Below are 25,412 nucleotides of genomic sequence, written 5' to 3' on the forward strand. Positions count from 1 at the left end.
TGGTGCAAATGGATTTGCTATTTAAACATTGCTCAAAACGTGAAAATTAGGGTTGCGCTGGTTTGAAAATAGCAACTAATCGATCCGGACACGTCTTGTGACTTATTGCGCTGGGTGTATAATTGGGCCCATTAAGATGAATAAAATTAAATAACAAATCAACATATTAATGAAATATTTAATGTACATATGTTATTAAACCAGAAGGCACATACATATTTAAACATCGACACAATTCTAACATTTTTGGCTTTATGCACCAACACAATGAATTCTAAATGAAACAAACAAGATGTGCTTTAACTGCAGAAGGTCAGCTTTAATTTTAGGGTATTTATAACAGTTTGCATATGTGCCTCTCACTTTTTAAGGGTCAAAAAGTAATTAGACATAATAATGATCATAAATCAAACTTGCACTTTTTAATACGTGGTTGCAAATCATTTTCAGTCAATTACAGTCTTTAGTCTTGAACACCCCATACGCTGTGTTTCATCCCTGGTGGTGCTCTGCCAGGCCTCTACAGCAGCTGTCTTCAGTTCCCGCTTGTTTCCAGGGCATTTTCCCTTCAGTTTTGTCTTCAGCAAGTAAAATGAAAGCTCAATCGGATTCAGGTCAGGGTAATGACTTGGCCATTGCAAAACATTCCACTTCTTTCCTTTCAAAAACCTCTTTGGTTGCTTTTGCAGTATGCTTTAGGTCATTCTCCATGAGTACCATCCAATGATTCCTGAAGTATTTGGCTTAATATGAGCAGAAAATATTGCCTGAAACATTTCAGAATTCATCCTGCTGCTTTTGTCAGTAGACACATCATCATTATATAAGAGAACCAGTAGTGGCCATTGACAGCCACACATGCCCATGCCATGTCACTACCACCATGCTTTACTGCTTAGGATCACAAGAAGTTCCTTTCCGTCCTTCCATACTCTTCTCTTCCCATCACTCTCATCACATCTGTCCACAAGATGTTGTTCCAGCACTGTGAAGGCTTTTTTAGAACTTTAATCTGGCCTTTCTGTTTTTGATGCTCACCAATGGTTTACATCTTGTGGTGAACCCTCTGTTTTCACTCTGGTGTAATCTTCTCTTGATTGTTGACGCTGACACATATACACCTACTTCCTCGAAAGTGTTCTTGATCTGGCAAACTGTTGTGAAGGGTGTTTTTTTTTTTTTTAACCAGAGAATTAATTCTTTGGTTTCATCCACCACAGTTGTTTTTGTAGTCTTCCAGGTCTTTCGGTATCCGGTGCGTTCTTTTAGTTGTTTTGACCACACTTAATGTTTTTGCTATCCCTCTGATGGTTTGTTTTGTTTTTTCAGCCTAATGATGGTTTGCTTGACTGACAGTGACAGCTCAGTAACAGATTCCAAATGCTTAAAATGAACTCTGGACCTTTTATGTGCTCATTGTAATTAAGATAGTGATGGAATAACACACACCTGGCCAGCTTAGAAGCCAATTGTCCAATTATGTTGAGACCCTTAACAAGTGGGGGGCACAAATGCAAATGTTGTAATTCCTAAAGCATTTTTCTGATTTGGACGTAAATAACCTCAAACTAAAGCTGAAAATTTGTTGTTTGTTTAATTTCAAATCGATTGTATTGGTGTATAGAGCCAAAAATGTTAGAATTGTGTCAATGTCCAAATATTTATGGAACTAACTGTACATACAAACAACAAAAAACATAAAACAAATTAATATTAATACTTTATATATACATTATATATTAATAATAATATTTAACATTTATTGATGAAAACATTTTTTATTTATTTAAATAAAACAAAATGTGCTAAATCCAAATAACAATAAAAAAAACTTTTACTACATGAAAAAGCTGAAGTAACACTAGTCGAGATGCTGAATAATTCATTTAGCTGTCATGAATTTGTGTACAGTATATAAATATTTTGCTAAAAAAATGTGTATAAATATTTTAAGAATCATTCCCAGTGATTGACAAATTTTGGACTGTGCCTCATTCCTTTTTCTTTGCCATTTTTCATAACCTGGGAGAGGCTGACAGTCCCAAAGTCATTGACTGACAGCAAAAAAATAAAAAAAAATAAAAAATCCTAACCAAAATGTGTGATCAGAGCAGTATTGTTTTTAACACACACTCAACTGACAACCACATTCTGCCACTGTATGCATAAACATCCAGTCATTTCAGATGTTAAATGGCCTTTACTCTACAGCAGCAATGCATTGTTTCACAGGGGTTTGAGTGTTTTCCAGCAGGATGATCTCAGAGATGAGCTGGAGTCTGGAGCAGATGGCAGTGGAGATCACAGGCAGGACTGAGACGAGAGCTAGCCGATATAGATTTGCAAGCTGAGAGTGAGCAGTGGAATAAATGGCAAAGAGAGCGTTGTGACAGTCTTGTCAAGCGGAGTGATGAGATAATGAATCTGTCATCAGCTGACAAGACAACATCATAAAACAACAGTTGGGTAATTGAATTCCAAGGAGGCGCTTTGACAAGTAGGAGAACAGAGGCACAACAATGCTGATGAGGTAAGTTGTTTATTCAGACAGAGAATGAAGGGGACAGGACCATGGAGGAAAAAAAAAAAAAAAAAATATATATATATATATATATATATATATATATATATATATATATATATATATATATATATATATATATATACATACAGTTGAAGTCAGAATTATTAGCCCCCTTTGAATTTTTTTCTTCTTTTTTAAATATTTCCTAAATTATGTTTAACAGAGCAAGGAACTTTTCACAGTATGTTTGATAATATTTATTCTTCTGGAGAAAGTCTTATTTGTTTTATTTCGGCTAGAATAAAAGCAGTTTTTAATTTTTTAAACATCATTTTAGGGACAAAATTATTATAGCCTCTTTAAGCTAATTTTTTTATCGATAATCTACAGAACAAACCACTGTTATACAATAACTTGCCTAATTACCCTAACCTGCCTAGTAACCTAATGAATCTAGTTAAGCCTTTAAATGTCACTTTAAGCTGTATAGAAGTGTCTTGAAAAATACCTAGTAAAATATTATTTACTGTCATCATGGCAAAGATAAAATAAATCAGTTATTATAAATGAGTTATTAAAACGATTATGTTTAGAAATGTGTTGAAAAAAATCTTCCCTCCGTAAAACAGAAATTGGGGAAAAAATAAACAAGCGGTCTAATAATTCAGGAGGGCTAATAATTCTGACTTCAACTGTATATATGCCTGGGTGAGGTGAAATACACAAGGAATGACAGAGCTTTCTAATGAAATAAATTACGCAGCAGTAAAAGAAGTGTCACTGGGCAAAGTAAACCGGCAGGAAGAAAATGTGTTGTGAAGAGCTGGACAGGGAGGAAGGCCTAAGGTGAGTAGTAAAGATTGCTGGGCCTCAGATCAATTACAGTCTGGTCACTGAATCAGAGTTTATATTACTTGGGGTTTCTGTATTGAGAACGATCACTGTGGCCCTAACCCAGGTCTGATTGGTCCTTGTTGGTTTGGATTAATTTAAATTCTGTTAAATTCTGGTGGTCTGCATTTATTGTAACACATATGTATGTGGAGGCTCAGTCACTATACACATTTGGGGCGTACTGGTACATGTATTCAGCCCAAAGCCATCACAGAAAGTTGATGGTTGGTGAAAATGGGAAATGTACTCTGAAGAACAGGGATTGGACAATGAAACTGAAACACTGGCAAATTTAGTGTTGGAGGTTTAATGGCTACATTTCACCAGGCTAGTGGCCAAAAGAGTGTAAAGGATTAATTAGCAGAGTATTAGCAGAATTTTGCTTAAAATATTGCACACAACGTTATGGCTGACATATTAGAGCTCTAAAGAGCTGATCACATCGAATAAGCTTTTCTGTTCCAAAAATATGAGGCGCACTCACTGCCTATTTGTTGACAAGAAAAAAATAAGCATGGTGCGCTTTTGTAAGTTGCTTGGCAACAACTGAATCAGCTGGGTATTGTGCAGGAATGTTGCAGTTGATATTGGTATAATTTAAATATTTAATAATATTGTAAAATTCAAAATTTGTTAAGTCATACAGCTCTACATAAATCAAAACAGCAACTCTCCTCCATCTTCAAAAGTCTCCGTAGGCATTCCCTAGGCCCAATACTTATGCTAGATTGACCCATGACTGCCAAGGATTACCAAACCATTCTGGAGGACCATGTGCACCCATTATATATTATTATATATCATGTATCATGATGATAATGCACCATTACACACAGCAAGTCTTGTGACAGAGTGGTTTGATGAACATGAACGTTAAATTGAACATCTTCCATGGCCTGCACAGTCACCAGATCTAAATATTATCAAGCCACTTTGGGGTGTTTTGGGGTGGAGGGACGAGTTAGAAAATGCTTTCCTCCTCCAGGATTACGAAGTAACCTGACCACCATTCTGCAGGAAGAATGACTCAAAATCCCTCTGGCCAATTTGCAGGACTTGTATCTGCTACAAAAGGAGGCCCTACACAATACAAAAGAATTATTACACAGTGACAGTGTCTTTGATTTGTAACTGAAAAATATGCCTTGCCGATTAATCTCCTTATGGAAAACTTTTCTGTTTTGATTAGTTTGTCTGGTTTGTCTGACAGTGTCGTACAAGTGATGCAAAGAGCTTGGGTATGAATCTGTTAAAGCACAGTTCCACAAAAGAGATAAAAGCAATGTAAAATCAAGGTAAAAGTATGTGGTCACAATGCACTTTTCTCCCACAGTATGGTGCCTTTGGTTGAGATTAGGGAGGTTTACTGTTTATAATGCAATAAGTCTTGCCTTTCATGGGCGTAAATAAAGATGTGCACCATAAACGCATAACAAAACATACCACAAGTAACACATTTCAGATTGTCAAAACTGTACACAGTGCCCTTTAGTGGATTTATCATTAGAAATATGCAATCAAATCACTCCTGGAGCAATGTTTAGCAAAGATGTAGGCCGAGGCACATAATCCCAATTTAGCCAGAGCTGAAGATGTCTCTGCAAGGGAAGAGTATCCACCTGATCTCCATCTCCTCAATGCAAATCATTCTCCATTGGATGGATGGGGCCAGACAGATTGAGCACTCTGTTGGTTGCTATGGCATGGAGAATGCAAAAGACACTCTTTTGGAGCACTTTATTATTGATGAAACTATTGTGGTATTGGACATCTCAAAGACAGTGTTATTGGTCAGCATTGTGGCTCTTGTTGATGCAGATCCAGTTGGTGTTGAAGGCTTTGAAGATTACAACAGCATTCAAAAGACTAAGATTAATTTTCAAAGAGATGGTTGGCGAGTGCCAGATGGTGCTCCTCCTCTGAAAGATGGCTGTCGATTTCCCAGCGTGGCACTAAACATACGCCTTCACTTTACCAATTTCAGCTATTATGATGATGCCTGGAGAGGTAAATGTCCCCACTTCGAGCTGTTATCTAACTTTTATCAACTAGACCGTGGCACTGCGTAATTTTCTAATTCTAAGCATTGATTCTGAGAATAACTTTTCTAAATTCTGTGTCATGGATGGTCATTACTTTTTGCACCTTTGCCTCATATTGTTCCATAAAGAAGTCACACATATCCGTGCTGTACTAAGATGGGTGCGAAACCTCACCAGCTTACCATGTGCATTCAGACATGTGAATTTTATTTGGGATTTGGAGTGTTTGGACCCAAAAAAGTGCTTCTCTAGTGCCATCATCATGCAATTCAGACCACTTACTGTATGTGCACTCCTGATTATAAAGCCACCATGTTTAAAGATCGCTACAGATATTTCATCCAATTTAACAGTTCTGTTCCATGCAAGTCTTTTTAGTTAGTGGTGATCTTTTTGATACCAATATTTAGATTGTTATATTAGATTTAATCACATTTTGGCAGGACGGTGTCGTCTCACTGCAAGAATGTTAATGGTTTGAGCCCCGGCAGATTACATGTTCTCCCCGTGTTCGCGTGGGTTTCCTCCTGGTGCTCAGGTTTCCCCCACAAGTTCAAAGACATGCGGTATAGGTGAATTGGGTAAGTTAAATTGCTTGTAGTTTACGAGTGTGAATGGGAGTGTATGGGTGTTTCCTAGTGATGGGTTGCAGCTGGAAGAGCATCCACTGAATAAAACATATGCTGGATAAGTTGGCGATTCATTCTGCTGTGGCGACCCCAGATTAATAAAGGGACTAAGCCAAAAATAAAAAAAATTTGAATGAACGGATAATCATATTTGACAGTAAAATAATTTGTAAAAATGCCACCAGCAGTGGTACTTTAGTTGATGAACATAACATCTAAGAAACATTTAACATCTTTCAAATATTACATTTTTTAATTAGATGTGTTTTTTAATTTTCAGTTTATTTGCTTTTGCCTGCCTGTTTATTTATTTTTGTTTATTAATGTATACTACTTTATTTTTAGTTTATAATTTATTTATTTATTTGTTATTTTGTTATTTTTTATTGGCTTATTTATTTATTTACTTCTTATTTATGTAAATTATTTATTTACTTACATAAATACATAAATTTTTTTGTGACATATAATTTTAAGGAAATTGGATTGGATATATATATATATATATATATATATAATTTACAATACATTTAATTCCTTACGTCTGTACAATAATGCAAAGTATAATAAGATTATTTTGATAAAGCTGTAAATCACTGTGTAATTATTATTAAATTATTTAAACTAATGCATAGTTGACAATAACTGTACAATAATGTTTTTAGTTGAAGATGTTAACAAATTAGTTGAGTAAAAACAACAAAAAAAATGATAAAAAATAGACTTTATTATTTGATTATAATTTATGCAGAATGTAAGATTGAGCAGGCAGACAGTCAAAATAGGTATAGTGGGAATCTTTAAGTTAATATTTTCCAAGACAAAATGTCCCTAAAAACACATACAAACATTTATTTTTTAGAGATAAATAGTTTGCATTATTAATGAAATCGGTTTCACTAAAGTTAATTTTGTTTTCAAAAAAACTATTAGAAGCTTGATCTTGAAGATGCTAAATGGATGCAATTATGGAATCACCAACACTATCTTATGACAATTCACATATTTTTGATTGAGTGGCTAATTTGTATGAAATCATGTCATTCATACATTTTAGCATGACAGCACAATGACAGTAGGGTTTAGGGTGGAGTTTGGTGCCACGCCTCCTTTTTAAATCAAACATTTATGTACGACTGAATTTGCCTCTAAACTGACAAAATGTAAAATGCGTACATTTCTTTGGGAGATCAGGCTGAAATCACCCACAAGCATACATTTTAATCAATTTATATTTGTATTTGCTGCCTGGACATCATTTCATATATTTGTTTTACACATTATTAACATCTCTATTTGATTTAAACTTTATTTCAATCAACACAAGAGATTGCAGTTAACAGTAACAGCGCTCACCAACAACAAGAACAACTAAAAAAAGAAATCCTCATTGTTGAGATCTTTGTATTATTTGATGCTAAAAATGCTGCCAAATCCCTGTATACGGCCATTGTTCAACACTGTACGTATGGAAATGAGAAATTAACCAAGGAGCTAGAACAATAACAATCACAGCAGGTAAAAAGATTTAACTCCCCAAAGAAACATACACATGATGACGGCAGGCTAAAACTTCCACCAACTTCACAAAGCAGAAAAAGCAACTTCCACCAAAGAGTACAGTGAAGTTTGTTTGGCTTCTCTCATGTATGTAAATCTGGATTTTCCTGAATACATACAGCTCGTACATATTAGCACACAACAGCAGATGTAAGAGAGCCAGATGTTCGTTTCTTCATGATGGCTATATCTCAATAAAACTGTCAACATGTCCAATCCTATTTCATCAACAAGTCAAAATACAGTATTATTTTAAGCCACTAAGCTTTTTTGCCGCATGTGACAGTTAAGCACTTGGTTTCCCAACTCTCAGTAGTCTGCTGTAATTATATGTATTAAAGTAAAATATACAGTATACATGACATATACAGTTAGGTCCATAAATATTTGGACATCTAAAATCTCTAACATTTTTGGCTCTATACACCAACACAATATATGTGAAATAAAACAACCAAGATGTGCTTTAACTGCAGACTGTCAGCTTTAATTTAAGGGTATTTACATTCAAATCAGGTGAACACTGTAGGAATTACAACAGCTTGCATATGTGCCTCCCACTTGTTGAGGGTCCAAAAACAATCAAAAATCTAACTTTTACTTTTTAATACTTGGTTGCAAATCCTTAACAGTCAATTACAGCCTGAAGCCTGGAATGCATAAAAATCACCAGAGACTGGGTTTCATTCCTGGTGGTGCTCAGCCATGCAGTAACTATCTTCGATTCCTGCCTGTTCTTGGGGCATTTTCCCTTCAGTTAGTCTTCAGCAAGTGAAATAAAAGCTCAATCAGATTCAAGTCAGGAGACTGACTTGGCCATTGCATAACATTCCACTTATTTTACCTCAAAAACTTGTTTGGTTGCTTTTGCAGTATGCTTTGGGCCATTCTTCCTCTGCACTGTTACGTAACGTCCAATGAGTCCTAAAGTATTTGGCTTAGTAGGAGCAGAAAATATTGCCTGAAACATTTCAGAATTCATCTTGCTGCTTTAGTCAGCATCAATAAATACAAGAGAACTAGTTCCATTGACAGCCATACATGGTCACACCATGTCACTACTACCACCATGCTTCACTGCTTAGGATCATGAGCAGTTCCTTTCCTTCTCCATACTCTTCTCTTCCAATCACTCTGGTACAAGGTAATCTTGATCTCATCTGTCCTCAGGATGTTGTTCCAGCACTGCAAATGCATTTTTAGAAGTCTAATCTGGCCTTCCTGATTTAAGGCTCACCAATGGTTTACATCTTGTGACGATCCCTCTGTATTCACTTGAGTGTAGTATTGTTTTGATTGTTGACTCTGACACATATACAGCTACCTTCGGGAAAGTGTTCTTGATGTGGCCAACTGTTGTGAAGGGTGTTTTCTTCACCTGGGAAATTATTCTTTGTTCATCCACCACAGTTTCTGTGGTCTTCCAGGTCTTTTGGTGTGGCTGAGGTCACCGGTACATTCTTTCTTTTTAAGAATGTTCCAAACAGTTTTGGCCACGCCTAATGTTTTTGCTATCCCTCTGATGGTTTTGCTTTTTTCAGAATAATGATGGTTTGCTTGACTGACAGTGATAGCTCAGTAACAGATTTCAAATGCAAAATGAACTCTGAAATGAACTTGTAATGAACTCTGGACCTTTTATTTGCTCATTGTAATTAATATAATGAGGGAATAACACAGCTGTCAGTTTGCAGATAAAGCACATCTTGTTTATTTTATTTGAACAAATGTTAGAATTGGGTTTTTCAACATTACTAGCCACTCACCATTTTCACTAGCCACACTTTTCTTGTTGGGAAAATATATTTTGTATGCATAAATTTGACGTTGACATGTTATTTTACTTGATTTAGATGTTACAGTATGTTATGTCCACATGCCTTCTCATTCATTTAACCTCTTGGGTGTACTGTGTATTAGCTTGCTCAGTGTGCATGAGCAAATGGGCTGTAGCAATGCAATCAGTTTTTATTTCACGACTTTTCAGGGCTCAAAATTAAGGGTTTGCCAAACAGACCAAATAAGAAAAATATACCTTTACAGGTGCACTTTTTAATTCAACAAAACTTTTTGCTCACGCGAACACAGATATTTTTGTCAGCCGTGCTGCTTCTCGATTGTAAAATCATGCATATTGTCGAACCCTGCTTGTAAGAAAACTACAATTTAAAAATTAAATTTCAATTTCCAACCAGCCAAAGTGGCTAGTGGCAGCGGCTGTCTAACCCGCCAGAGCTGAAATTTACCCGCATTTGGTGGGTGTTAACGTAAAGCCCAGGACCTTACCTAAATAAATAAAATAAAATGTTCATCTAACTCTCATTTATTTCCAAATGTTAAAAATTTCTAAATTAATAATCAGTTTTGTTCTTATTTTGTTTTGAAGTGGTTTAAAATGTTGCCATAAAAACAACTTCTACTACATTGTAACGACTTATAAAAACTGTAAATTTAATCGATCAACTTTGCCATTAATACGTGTCGTTACTGTGACACATCTTACAATTGATTTTCTGATATACTGAGCAAAATATTTACATTTAAGCCTTTAAGCCACTAAGAATCCATTTATCTGATTTTTAATACAGTAAAAAAATGCAATATTCCTAATGCAATCTTCTATTCAAATATATTTTAAAATATAATTTATTCCCGTGACGGACAGCTGGATTTTCAGCATTGATACTCCAGCCTTCAGCCACACATAAACCCATCCTACCATAGCTGTTTAAAAGCCACGAATGATTTAATAAATTGCTAAAATAAAACTCACTACGCATATATTTCCTGTTATCCATCTGCTTCAGACTTTCCTGAAACGAACTGCACTTATCATGCAGCTCTTTTTGTGCAGCCTTACAGTAAGAACAACAAATCTCCGACACGCCGGTGGATTATGAAACTGACATTAGCTAATTTCAAGGTGGTCAGATGTGAACATCGGCCCTTCAAAGCGTCTGAAACCTTGAAGCCGTGAGCCTGGCGGAGCCCGAACGCTGTATTGTGGCGCAAGCCTCATGCTGGCAGTTGAGATTCCCAATTGACACACACTGAGAAATTCAATGCAGGCGAAAGAGTGTGTAATACAGTTAGAAGTGAAGCAGAAGGTGTAGTCAAAGCTTAGTGTTTGCTTCGTCATGGTAAAGCTCTTCAAAGTCAGCGTTTGATTAAAAGTTGGATAAAAATAAAAAATAAAAACTCTGCATGGTGCAAAGCTACAGTATACAGATACTCAATTGAGAGCTGATTTAATAGACACGGATGGAGAAGTGCGCACACATAGGCTAAATACAGCTACAGAAAATCTAATTATGAGCACAAGCCTATCGTGATTATTGCTGGAACCACTCTGTTACTGATAATAGATTTTACAGAATACAAAAATATAGTACTTAGTGTTTTAACAATGACATGCCAAGCACTTTGCAAAAACTTTGGAAGTGTTTGGTTAAATCAAATTCAAATGCTTATATTGAGCGAATTACATTGATGCACAACATTGGCTGTTTTGTTATTGTCAGTTATTCCAAACAAAGCAGGAGCAACACTTTTGTCTATCTCTGAGTGGTGCTGCAGTGTTTCGTTCTGAGTAAAATAAATCTTGGACTAACTGAGTCAATGAATAATTATGAACTTCATTTCAGAATGAATCAGCTGTTTGAGAAAATCACTTGAATTAATGTATTAAGGAATCACTGTTTTAGAGAGGGGTGTTGTTGCCACCTACTGGTCGTTTGAGTCTTGTACCTATGTATCTATTGGGTTTAGAATGTAAATCAGCCAAGGCAACAACAAAACAAAAAAGGATGAATGGATAAATGGATTGATGAATGGATGTACGTAAGGTCAGACAGACGGATGGAAAGACAGGACCGATAGACAAATTGATGAATACGAAAAACATTTTATGGAACGAAGAACAAAATGATGGATGGATAGATAGATAAAATGATAAAATGATGTATGGATGAATGGAAAGACACTTGACACAGAAGAATAGATAAACAATAGATGGAATGAAAGACAAAATCATGGATAGATGAATAGACGGATGGATATATGGATGGATGGAAAGACACCTGACAGACAGAAAAATAGGTAAAGATAGTATGGAATGATAAAAAAAATAAAATATGATAAAAAATGATGGATGGACAGATGGACACTGGACAGATAGACAAGTAAAAAGATAAGGAAAAAAGTGGATGGGATGAACAAAATGAAGGATGGATGGATAAGTTTATGGATGGATGGAAAGACACTTGACAGACATAAAAATAGGTAAACATAGGATGGAATCATTACAAAAATGATAGATGGATGGATGGATGGATGGATGGATGGACGGACATTGGACAGATAGACAAGAAGATAGATAAGGACAAAAGTGGATGGGATGAAGAACAAAATAAAGGATGGATGGATAGATTTATGGATGAATGGAAAGACACTTGACGGATAAAAAATAGGTAAAAATGGATGGAATGAATGACAAAATGATGGATGGATGTATGTATGGATGGATGTAGGGGCGGAGGGACACTAGACAGATTTCAAATTGATGGATAAGAAAAACATTGAATGGAAAATAAACAATAGATGGAATGAAAGACAAAATGTTAGATATAGATAATATTTAGCTTTCTTTTTTTTTAAAGCCATGTCTAATTTAATTTGGTTAATTTGAAAAAAATATTTGCTATTATAATGAAATAAAATTAAGCTTACCAGTTGTACAAAATATGTGTCGACAGCCTACATTTAGCACTAGAGATTAAATAATTACACAGCATTGTTTGGGTAAACAAGTTTTTGCCAATTACTGTTGGTGTAGCAAGACCTAGGGTATTATTTCTACAATCCATGCTCAAAGTCCAAAGCACAGCTCGCAAAAGCATTAGGGGGTGTAAGAATCCACTTTTTGCTATTTTTAGGACGAAACATTCCACTCTGCACCATGGCGCATGGTCTAACAGGGTTGAGCTTATTCTCTTTTAATGAGTTATATGTGTTTTTTAGAATAAACCAATCAGAGCCTCACCTTCCATTTCCGTTAAGAGTCACCTGCGTCAGGCCACAGCACGTTTGCTGTTAACATGACAGACTTTGTAAGTGGAAAAACTGAATGCTTCACTAGCGAGAAAACAGTTAAATAGATCATCTACAGCACGAGAATGAGACATGAACCTCCCCATTCTTTACTTTCACTTTTGTAGATAAGAAAACATGTTTTACGCACAGACATCCATTAGCATATAATAATTAATTTTAAGCGCAAAGATTTGTATTAAAACTATATCTAAATTCAGTTCTAATTTCCAGCAATCGAATAAATGAACAATAACAACAAAGTGTGGTCAAAAAACTGAGTTATTTCCACACCCACATGCTGTGCCCTGTATATGGTCGAAAACCTGACAGGTGGGCAAATCTAAGATTGGTTATTTATAAAACAAATATAAATATGGATATAATAAATAATACTGCTAATAATAATAACATTATCTAAATGCAAATTGTCATGAATAAACTACAAAAAGCCCACCAAGAAGAAGGCATGGAGGCAGTGGTGTTTATATTTATGTAGGCTAGAAAATAATAATTTTTGTAATATTTTAATCTTTTAATTCTTTTCCATTTGTAAAGATATTTGTGTATTGCTGTACACCCCGTGTGTATTAAGCAATGTGTAAGCGAGGCACACAACTAACGCGCTCTGTGCTGAACTATAGACCTGCTTTGATCTGGTCTATTGAACAGTGTATTTAGTTCCTCAAAATAGCAACGAGCCAGCAATGCGCCTTAACACACCTCCTTTTTTAGACCAGAACCCCTATGGGCGTACATATGAGTGCAAATGCATTTGCTATTTAGACAGCGTGCTGCAACACGTCAAAACGACTTTTGCGCAGAGCTAAAACTAGCAAACAACAATTGCATTATGCTGGGTGTATGATAGCACCCCATGTTTGAATTATACTGTAGTTACACTGATAACATTTTCTTTCTTTCTTTTATTAGTTTTAGCCACGGCTAGTTTCATTAGACTAATTTGAGGCTGTTGCTAGTAAAATTAATAAAAACTGAAGTTTACCAGTTGTGCATTGTACAAATTATGTGCTGACAGCCTACATTTGGCACAAGAGATAACCTAATTACATATTACTGTTTGGGTCAATAAGTTCAGTCTTACAAAACAGTTTAGCCTGAAAATAAAAATACCTTATTTTGCCACAATTTAATTACCAAGCTCATTAAACTCAAGGTTTAAAAATGGTAGAATTAAAATACATACTAAAAAAGTCACATCTTATGAATACCTTTCTGTTAAGCAGACAACCTATTATGAAGACGAGACAACGTCTACCATCAATGAAAACAGACGACAGTCTTTCAGGCCTGGTCTTTCAATTTAAAGCACTAGCAATAGTCGAGAGCTGCCCTTGAAACAAGGTTGTCTGGAAAACGAGAGCAGCCATTAGCATACGCAAACAGTGAGCTAGATGAGATGATCCTTTTAAAATGTGATTCAGGATTAATCCCAATGACCTATAGCTGAATCACATAAAACCCCGTTTTCAGAGACCAATCAGTTTAGTTGTTTATCCTCCCCTTCCATCTTACACAAACAAAACACACATTTTAGAGCTGAAAGCAAGTCATCTCTTAACATTAAATAAAACTATAATGAAAATGCTGTTACTCTGGGCTTTATCATGACAAATATCAAAACAGGCCAGCAGTCATTTGTTCAGGAAATGGTTTTGGACTTCATGACTACCACCAGCTCCAGTCAATTACGCTCATTTCCTCTATCTTTGAACGCTGTGTGTTTGTGTCTTTTATTTATTATCCCTTGTTCAACAAACAGGGAAAATCTGTTAATTAAATTGCATACTTCGATTTATATAGAAGGGTCCAAAACAAAACACTTAAAGCTTTTTAAGATACTTTAGTTTTAATTCAATTTTAATTTAATTCAGTCTTTTGGTCAAATTATTATTATGTACTTTTTAAAATCCTGATTTACAGAAAACACCCAGTACAATGCCCTTTAATGTCATTAGATGCATTCATTTTGGCTACAAACTTCTAGCTTAAGCAGTTATTAATATGTAGTTAATTTCACAAAAACCTTCAATTGTTGGAAGGATATTCCGTCATTCATTACTGATGTCATTCATTACTAATTTGCTTATGTATATCTCTTCAGTTAATAAATAACAATGTGTTTCACACTGGCTCAATTTTTGGTCTCATGGCTTACTGTGAGACATAACCATAATTATTTCTTCATTATTGTGTCTTAACTGAGCAGACACAAGAAAATAAATGGGGGCTTGACCGAGATAAGAAAGGATATCTTGTAACCCAATTGAAAAAAAAAAAAAAAAAAAAAAAAAAAAAAAAAAAAAATATATATATATATATATATATATATATATATATATATATATATATATATATATATATATATATATATATATATATATATATATATACATACATATATATATATATATATATATATATATCCAGTAATCAACAGTGACTACGTTGACATCAGTAATATAATTATTTGCCTTAATCTGATGAATGTTCATTTCATGTTCCCATTTTACAGGTTATAGTACATAATTTGATTAACATCATCACATCACCATTCAACGCTAGTTTCCTTCAGCATTTAACGCAACAACAGTGTTCACCATGACACCATATGAAAGTTTGGGCGTTTCATTCAACTGCATTAAATTTCCCACACTATATGTGCCAGATGACAGCAGATAAAAGTTTCAAAGCAACAGGCCAGCTCTGTCAGTTCATTCACTAAGCTTTCATTCATGCCCCCGTGACAAACTCACTTCAAGGCACCTCATAATGTCCATTTCTCAAAGAATCCTCATATAGTCATTGCTTTCCGCTTGCATTAAAAATGTGCTCTCTTGCCTGAAGCCATTCTTTTTGTTCTTCTTTTCAGCTGTCATGTGTGCATCCCGTTGAAATATGTAGCAATAAGTACTACAAAACGTTAATAGTTTAAGATGTTTAAATGTCTGTACTGCACTTCAATAATGCCACTAAGTTATGAATACTCCACATGTCTTTATTGCATTTTCTGTTTAATTCAATTATGAATTTGGTCAAATTAAAGTCATCAGAAATATCTGTTTCCACGGTAGACTTCTAATCAGAGTATTGTCTTAATCATATTAAAATCAAAGTATTAGTTATTTTATGGAGTGGGAATGTAACGTTATGCATTTTGTTGTATTTTATTAATTGTTTCCAGACTCTTTACCTTGTTTTCATTGTTTTTCCAGTTGAATTTCTGCATTACAGGATGCTTCGTTGACAATAATTTATAATGCCTTGTCTGTTGTTGCAAAGTTAAGGGCCATTTGAATTGTTCAAGACTAATTTCAGCTGTCAAACTAAAGATTGTTGAGCTTAAATATTCATTCGTTGTGAAGTTAAATACCACTTTTCTCATATAAAAAATGAAAAAAGATATTTAAATTAATGTGTGTACCTTGGTCTATAGGTTAACGCAAGTTTTACTCTGGCAGATTTGATAAACCAGGGGCTCGTCCGGGATGAACTTAAGAACTCTTGCACCTGAAGAGAGCATCGTGCCTCATAAAACATTCATTGAGACATCCACAATCAATGGTGTTGATTTTAAGTGGTGGGGTGTTACATATTGTTTTACTTCTAGTAGCCTGTGAAATAAGGATTAAGTGTACTGCCAAATGTAATGATGACAGTTTATAGTACTAATTTAAAATTATGTAAACAAAATAGTTTAATGTCACTTAAGTTCCATGTATTTAAGTATTTGGTGACACTTTATTTGACGTTGTCCTTGTTACACATGTTCCATGTAATAACTATTGTAATTCTAATTATTTATGCATAATTACATGCAAATAAACCTACATCTAACCCAAATTATAACCCTAAACATAGTAAGCATGTGCAATCAATCAATATTGCTCAGTAATATTTGGATTGTAATAAAAAAATCTTAAAGTGAATAAAATGTTGTTAAATATTAAAATCATTTTTTTTGTACAATTTATATTATATAAATCAAACAATTGTCAAAATCAAAAGTATTATCCTTCATGAAATTAAAAGGAACAATAACAATAATAATTCAAGTGCTTTAACAGAGGCAATATTTTTTAACCTAAGAGAGGTAATAAAAAATATTTTTTTTATTTAAAAAAAACTTTTATTCCTTCATTACAAAATATTATAATTACATTTAATGTCTCCATAAGTAGAGATTTGATTTAGAAAAAAGTTCTGCTGACACCCACAAAACAACATATGAAATACACATTAAAAATCTAATAAAGTAGTTCCTCATACAAAATAATTTTTAGATTCTCCTTGTTTGATTTTCTTTTTTATATACACAATTATGCCGTCAAACTCTTGTATAAATGCGATATCTTTTTTATTTTTTACGATTTATTTTTGGACTTTTTGCCTTAATTAGATAGGACAGTATTGACACAGAAAGTGAAGTTGGACAGAGAGAGAGAGAGAGAGAGAGAGAGAGAGAGAGAGAGAGAGAGAGAGAGAGAGAGAGAGAGAGAGAGAGAGAGAGAGAGGGAGTTAGGAAAACGTCTTCGAGCTGAGATTCGAACTCAGAATGCCCTGATGTGCTACTGCACCATATGTCGACGCAGTAATCATTAGGCTATTGGGCAGACTTTATCACACTCGTAGCAGTGAGATATGGCTGTATATCGTCAATGGTGGAACACTAAGGTACTTGAGCTGTGGCCTCAAGCCGTCTACGCCTCCTACCACTACCAATACTGCTACTCCTGTGATTGTAAAGTTGAAGTCAAAATAAAAAATATATATATGTCATAAAAAAAATTAAATAAAAAAAAATCACAGCACAGTAGGTAGTGCTGTCACCTCACAGCAAGAAGGTTGCAAGGTTCAAGCCTCGGCTGGGTCTCGGCTGAGTTTCTGTATGGAGTTTGCATGTTCTCTCTGCGTTTGCGTGGGTTTCCTCCGGGTGCTCCGGTTTCCCCCACAATCCAAAGACATGCGGTACAGGTGAATTAGGTAGGATAAATTGTCCAAAGTGTATGAGTGTGAATGAGTGTGTGTGTGGATGTTTCTCAGAGATGGGTTGCAGCTGGAAGGGCATCCGCTGCGTAAAAACATGCTGGATAAGTTGATGTTTCATTCCGCTGTGTTGACCCCAAATTATAAAGAAACTAAGCCAAAAATAAAATGAATGAATGTAAAAATAAACTAGTTGTTAGAAATTAGTTAGTAAAAAATGTATATTTAAACCATCTAAAACATTTTAAAAAATCTTCTCTCCATTAAGTAACACTTTGGAAATATTTGTATTATTACCCACAGGAGGGCTGATCATTTTGATATAAATATCAGATTTAAAAGCACATACCATTACATTTTTTTTTCATAAGCAATCTCTCTACAAATACGCAGGTTGTTTTTTATCTTAATGTAAATTTAACCAAATTCTGCCAGCAGTCTGATCAAAAGCACAGTTTGAACACAGTCAGCTGTCGCTCTGTGTGTCTGAAGGTGATCCAGAAGTTTTTCTCCATCTCTGAAAGTCAAGCGTACATTCATCTCACTCTCCACCTGCTGATTTAATGATGAAACCACTGAGCCGTTTCATTGCCGCCTCGCAGTGTGTTATAATGCCTGTGCCTCACAGCGCTCGTCTTCTTTCTGCATTGCAAACATGGCCGTCATCTCTTTGTGGCCTTTTAGTTTGCGAGCATCTTCTGCCACTAGAGAGTAAATAGATGGGCTTCTGTGGCTGGATGGGAGCTCGAATTGATTTGCTTGCTCAAACAATTTGTTCTTGCTTTGACTGGCTAAATGACTTCACAGCCATTGATCCACTGACATGACATCTCGTTCTGTATTTACCTTTTTTTTTTTGTCTTCTTGCTTCTTATTGGTTCCCTTCACTTAATAGAGATCCTGAAAAGACGACTAAAAGTATTGAATTTTAACTTGTATTAAAATACAAACTGTAATTAAATAAATAAAAAAAATATCATTAATTACTGAAACAAGAATCCTAAAATTCCTGTTTGATGATTCGTTTGAAAGGCTGAATTATCTTTTCATTATTTTGTCCTTTATTTCATGAATAAGCATGTAAGAAACCTGGGTAATTGTTAGTACTTAATCCCTTTTGTGCTTAAAGTTTATTTAGAATGAGTATTTCAGGTCTAAATGAATGTTAATGATCTTAGGACCCAGCAATTTATTTTGTCCTCTGTTGGGAGTATTTGTTTTCACTGTTTTAAATCCTAAACTAAACTAAACCAAACTAGTTTTACTCACACACGCACGCACGCACGCACGCACGCATACATACATACATATACATGTCTGGTTTAGTTTAGAATTATTGGGAATTACACAAGTAAAAAGAATGGTGTGCTTGGTTTTAAACGTAACTTTATTCTTTCATGAGTTATTTACAAGCCCCCTCACAGTTAAAGTCAGAATTGTTACCCCCCCCCCTTGAATTATTATTATTATTTTTTTTTATATTTCCTAAATTATGTTTAAAAGAGCAAAGAAATTTTCACAGTATGTCTGATAATATATTTTTTTCTCCTGGAGAAAGTTTTATTTGTTTTATTTTGGCTAAAATAAAAGCAGTTTTTAATTTTTTCAAAAACATGTTAAGGTCAAAAGTATTAGACCCTAACAAACATATCAACAAATCGACTAATTACCTAACTAACAAACTAATAACTAAACTAACAAACAAACAACTAAAGAACTACTGAGCAAATGAACAAACTAACTGACTGATTATGAACTAACAAACTAACTAACCGCCTAAGGGACTAACTAACAAACAAACAAACTAATAACTAATCACTGACTAACAAACTAATTGACTAATTATGTGACTAACTAGCAAACTAACTAACAAATTCACTAACTAATAAACAAACAATGACTAATTTAAGAACTAACAAACTAATACTAGAACCAACAAACTAACTGATGTAGAAACTAACAAATAAAATATCAAAAAATGACTAACTAACTGACTAACTAATCAACTAACTAATGACTAACTAAAAAACTAACCAAAAAACAAACTGACAAACAACCTAACTAATTAACTAACTGACTAACTAATTAATTAACTAACAAACTAAGGATTTAACTAACAAACTTATCGATGAACAAATTAACAAACAAACCAACCAACAACCTAACTAACTATGAACTAATAATTGAACTAATGAACTAACAAATAATTGACTAACAAACGAACAAACAAACTATCTGACAAACTATTTTACAAACTACCTGAACAACTAATTGACAAACTACCTGACTAACTAATTAACAAACTACCTAACTAACTGACTGACAAACTAACAAACTGACCCACCAACCAACCAACCGACTGACCAACCGACCAATTAACTAACTAACTAACTAACTAACTAACTAACTAACTAACTAACTAACTAACTAACTAACTAACTAACTAACTAATGAACAAACTAACAAACAAACTGACTATGAACCAATAATTGAACTAATGAACATATAAAATGAATCAAAAACTTTCATCAAAATCTTAAAAGTATTGAACAACATCCATTCTTGTCATAAGGCAATATTATAATAACTTTGTTGATCCACTTTAAATGTTGACCTTAAATGTTCACTTTTAAATGTTGAACACGCACGCATACATGCACGCACGCACGCATACATGCACGCACACACGCATGCACGCACGCGCGCACACACACACACACACACATAACCGCTGCCCCTTTACATTTCACACTCCTCCTTTAGCTTACAAAGGATAAAAGTGTATGTTCTACCAAGCCACAACACCATTAGCTGAGTAATTTCAGTGAGCAGACGAAAGCTTTCTACACAAACCCAGCGAGTGAAGAGCAGAGAGTGTTCACATCTGTAGCTATCATTACTGTTAGCGCTATTGGCAAAACAAGAGGAGCAGAAAACAATAACAGAACTCCGTCTGGACATATGCTCACAAACACAAGACAATCTGTGGCATTTCAGCTGTGTGTGTGTATGATTTGAACATAGGGGAAAAAGTCTCTTTCTGTCAACTGATATGAGTGGTTAGTTTAGTGTTTGTATTATATGGTGATACAGCATCAACACCTGGTCAGCAGGTGGGGCTAGTACACTGTTAGGGTTTACTATTGAGAAAGCTGATGGTGGAACAACTTTCAGTAATATTGAGTGCTTCATAAATATTACAGACAGCTGATGATGCATCAGACTAAAGAAACCCATTAAAAAACACACTAAATCAAAACACACTACACGAATTAAAGTGCCATGAAATGCCCCAATTTCGGTTCAAGTCTACCTCTGAATTTTTTCAAAAGATGTATCATAATGGATGTGGAGTTCCGCAATCAAAGGGCAGGAGTGGGCGTGGCCAGCAGGGGAGAAAGGGGTGGGAGCTGTTGTCAATCGACTCACAAAATGAGACACAAACCGTAAGACGACAAATGATTTTATAGTTTAAATGCAAGGAAATAAACAGTAATTTAATGCCCTGCTACATTTGTCATTCATAATTTTATATACACATTACCACAATTTATTTCATTTTAAAAATAATTGTGTTTATATAAACACTATAAACGAGGACTATTCCCTCAATCCCCAGGTCTGAATGCAGACTCAGTGCAGCAGGTCTTATGCCCGTGTCTGTTTTAACCATTAGCCCTGTTGGTAATCTCTAGAGAATTTAGGCAAACACAGCAGCAGGGCAATGTGTCTAAATGTGACCTAACTCCTGATAAAATACAATGTCCGCCATTCTCCAATTCTCGTACTGCTCTCCTGACAAAAATGCTTGCTGCACACAAACAGCTTTACTGTTTCGGCCCTGACAGCATCGTGGGGCAAAACCTGCAACAAACCCTGTGGATCATGGAAACAAACACATACGACCCTTCATGAACAGCTAAATACTGTGTGCCATTGGTCCGTGGATGTGGACAGCTTGGCACTGGCAGGTCTACCTTGCCTTCGGAAAGCACGTGCAGTCACTTGCAGTTTTACGCTACGTCACAGCACACCCATTTACTTTTTCTCTTAACTGTTTTCAAACCTGTACGAGCTGCTTTCTTCTGTTTAAAACTAAATAATATATTTTGAAGTAAAAACCTGTAACCATTTACATCCATGGTAGGAAAAAAATACTATGGAAGTGAATGATTACTGTTATAAATACCTCCTTACTGTAATTTTGACACTCAAAGCGCTTTACACATTTTTGGGGGGAATCTCCTCATCCACCACCAGTGTACTGCATCCACCTGGATGATGCGACGGCAGCCATACTGCGCCAGACCGAACACCACACACCAGCTGATTGGTTGAGAGGAGACCAATGTAGTGATAAAACTAATTATAGAATGGGCATAGTTAGGAGACCAGGATGAACAGAGACGAGTAGAAAAAATTTGGCCAGGATGCCAGTGTTAAATCTCTACTCTTTTTTTTGAAGGACATGCTGGGATTTTTAATGACCACAGAGAGTTGGGACCTTGGTTTAAAGTCTCATCCGAAAGATGGTGCTTACTGAGCAGTATAGAGTTCCCTTCAATATACTGGGGTGTTAGCACCCACACAGACCGCAGGTTTACCACTTCCAGCAGCAACCTAGCTTTTCCATCCATGTACTGACCAGGCGCAGCCCTGCTTAGCTTCAGTGGGCAAACATGAGAAAGTTGCAAAGAGCTGGCTGACAGCTTAACGTCACTTTGTGGGGCTTTGAAATTTCTTCTCCCAGAGTTTGACATGTACTGTAAACATTATTATGATAAGAATGTAGGGGTTGGTTTGATAGATGTTTCACTATGCTCTTGTTTTTAACTTTAATCTCTTCTCTTCCCATGGACACCAAAAAAAAAAAAAAAAAAAAAAAAAAATTCAAAAACGAAAATAACAAAAAAAAAAAAAAACTAAGTAAAAGATACAAACAAATGAAAACCGACACAAAACAACAACAAGAACCACAAAAACACAACACACAAAAACATCATAAACAAATAAAACAACAAACTAAAACAACACCGCTAACAAAATCAAACAACAAATGTAACAAACCAAATAAAAAAAAAGAAACAAAACAAACAACAACTCCCAGCTAAAACAAAAACAAAGGAACATAAATGTAAAAAGACACTACAAACACAACTTACAAAACCAACTAAACAAATTACACACAAAAACAAATGTAAACGTAAAACCATATCAAATCAAAAACCCAAAACACAACAGGAACAACACACCAAATGAGAAAGAAAAAACAGCAACAGGTAAAGCACGGATCTTGCACCTTAAATCTAACAGTGAACCCATATTTTTACACATTTTTTTCTTTTACATATTAATGCATCTTGCAAGGACTCACCCATGAAGTTGAGGTATCCCTCTCCTCCCAGGCTGTGGGTAAGCAGTCGGATCATCTTATGAAGCTGGATGCCCCGATCAATAATGGAGTTCATGGGAATCAAAGCGCTCATGCTGGTGTACATCTCTTTGTCCATCAGCCAGAAGGCCAGCGTTTTGTCTCCCACCAGTGCCTGAAAATGAATAAATAAATAAATAAATAAAACACACAGACCAACATTATAAACACAAACGCTACACAAGGTGATCTGTTTACTGCTTGATGTATAACTTTAAACTGGTCGTTCTTGCTTTTGGGAAACAGTATACGATACAAGTGCTACATCAAAATTCAATTTGATTCGTGATTTATTAGGTTTGTTTGATGATTGGGCTACAATTGCTTTGAAAAGCTGGCAACCCTGCTGTTACCTGTTCTCTCAGGTGTTTATTGTTTGGTTATTTAATATAGTAAATATCAGTTAAAATGAGTGCAAAAAAAAAAAAAATACCTGATCATCGATATCGCTGTTTGCATTTATAATATTACACTTGCGTTACCAAGGCAACAGCTGACACATTTGTATTGTATTCTTATAATCTAGGGCTTTATTATTAGCAACACATTGGAAAATCGAATGTATAAATAAATGTATATACGTATAGCGTGGCTTTGATGACTGTGGTAACTTTGGAAACACTACTGTTCAAAACTGTTTATATAATAGACTTTTTGTCACTTACAGTATATCATTACGGCTTTGTTGTAAAAGCTAAGTTTTGTAAAATACTAAACAGGCAGCAAAAATGTAGGGCTCTAATTTAAGGCTCTAGGCACAAAGTCTAAAGCGCATGGCACAAACGCATTAAGGGCATGTCCTAATCTACTTTTGCTATTTTAAGAATATAAAAATGTGCTCTGTGCCCCGGCACATGGTCTAACAGGGTTGTGCTCATTCTTTTAACGAGTTATGGGTCTGTTTTGAGCATAACATGCATTAAACCAATCAGAGTCTCATATCCCATTCCCTTTGAGAGTCAGTTTACATAGCGGACTTTGTAAGTGAAAAAAACTGAATGCTTCACTAGTGAGAAAACAGTTAAACAGACCATCTACAGTGAGGATAAAGCATAAGCCTCCTCCATTCCGCCTCTTTACTTTCTCTTTACTTTAGTTTTACTCTGCTTAACTCCTTTGTACCCACTCCAATGAAGACACCCATTAGCCTACATATTTCATTTTGTTTGTTAAGTGCAAAGATTCTTTTCAAAACTGTGTCTTCATTCAGTTCTAATTTTTAGCAAACAAATAAATGAACAATAATAATGAAGTGTACTCAAACTGAGTTATATCCAAACACACAACCTATTCTTATGCCCCATTTGGTAATGCATGTCACCAAAAACCAACAGGTGGACAAATCTAAACTTGTTTTATTTAAACAAATATAAATATACATATAACAAATACTACTACTACTATTTAATACATTATACAAAACAAATTGTTATGAATAAACTAAAAAAAAAAAGCCCCCAGAGATGAAGAAGGCATGGAGGTAGTGGTTTTTGTATTTATGTAGAAGATATTCATTTTTGTAACATTTTAATCCTTAATTTTTTATGCATAAAGATATCTGTGTATTGCATTACATCCTGTGTGTATTAAATTATATGTACGGATTTGAACTCACATACTAACACACTCTGTGTTGGACTTTAGACCTGCTTGTAGTTGGTCAGTGGCACAGCATATTTCAGTTCCTCAAAATAGCAATGCGCCAACAATGCACCTTAACACAGCTCCTTTCTAGACCAGCACACCCATGAGTCCACAAAGAGGTGCAAATGCTATTTAAATGACATAAAAAAAGTGATAATAAAGTGACGCTGGACTAAAAATAGCAACAAATCACGCCAATTACATCTTGCGCCAGGTGTATGATAGAGCCTTTAAAATCGAATTATAAAATTGAAATCGTGAATCTCATCGAATCATGAGTTTAATAAATGATATAATTTCTACTATTAACCAAAGCTTCAAATTGTGACTACTTCAATCCTTGATACTTGTATGTAAAGCAACAAACAGTAACAATGTTTAGTTTAAGCGAATCAGTTTAAAGTCACTCCTCACTCTTTTAAAGGTCATCCAAAGTCAACTTGCTTTTAAATATCCAAGAGCTTCTCAAAATACTGACAACATTAACCAAACTTGTCCAGGCCTTAGCCACAACTACAATGTTTCAAAGTCAAAGTAGATGTTAATCGGGAGCCGACATTGACCGCCATTAAGCAAATCTGTGACAAACCTTG

General features: G+C 35.0%; 1 protein-coding gene across 3 annotated transcripts in view; it reads right to left on the reverse strand.

The window, feature by feature from the left end:
* gbe1b (glucan (1,4-alpha-), branching enzyme 1b) overlaps nt 1-25,412 on the reverse strand; it is a 252,713-nt gene that overhangs the window by 80,569 nt on the left and 146,732 nt on the right. For all 3 annotated transcript variants that reach the window (XR_012390607.1, XR_012390608.1, XM_068213679.2), the window contains exon 12: nt 23,119-23,290. Coding sequence is in view for 1 of the 3 variants with exons in the window: in XM_068213679.2 (XP_068069780.1) it covers nt 23,119-23,290 (172 nt within the window). In the remaining 2 variants the exon portion in view is untranslated. The remainder of the gene's footprint in view (nt 1-23,118; nt 23,291-25,412) is intronic.

The sequence above is a fragment of the Danio rerio genome, chromosome 15, assembly GCF_049306965.1.
Source record: "Danio rerio strain Tuebingen ecotype United States chromosome 15, GRCz12tu, whole genome shotgun sequence".
NCBI classification, from domain to species: domain Eukaryota; kingdom Metazoa; phylum Chordata; class Actinopteri; order Cypriniformes; family Danionidae; genus Danio; species Danio rerio.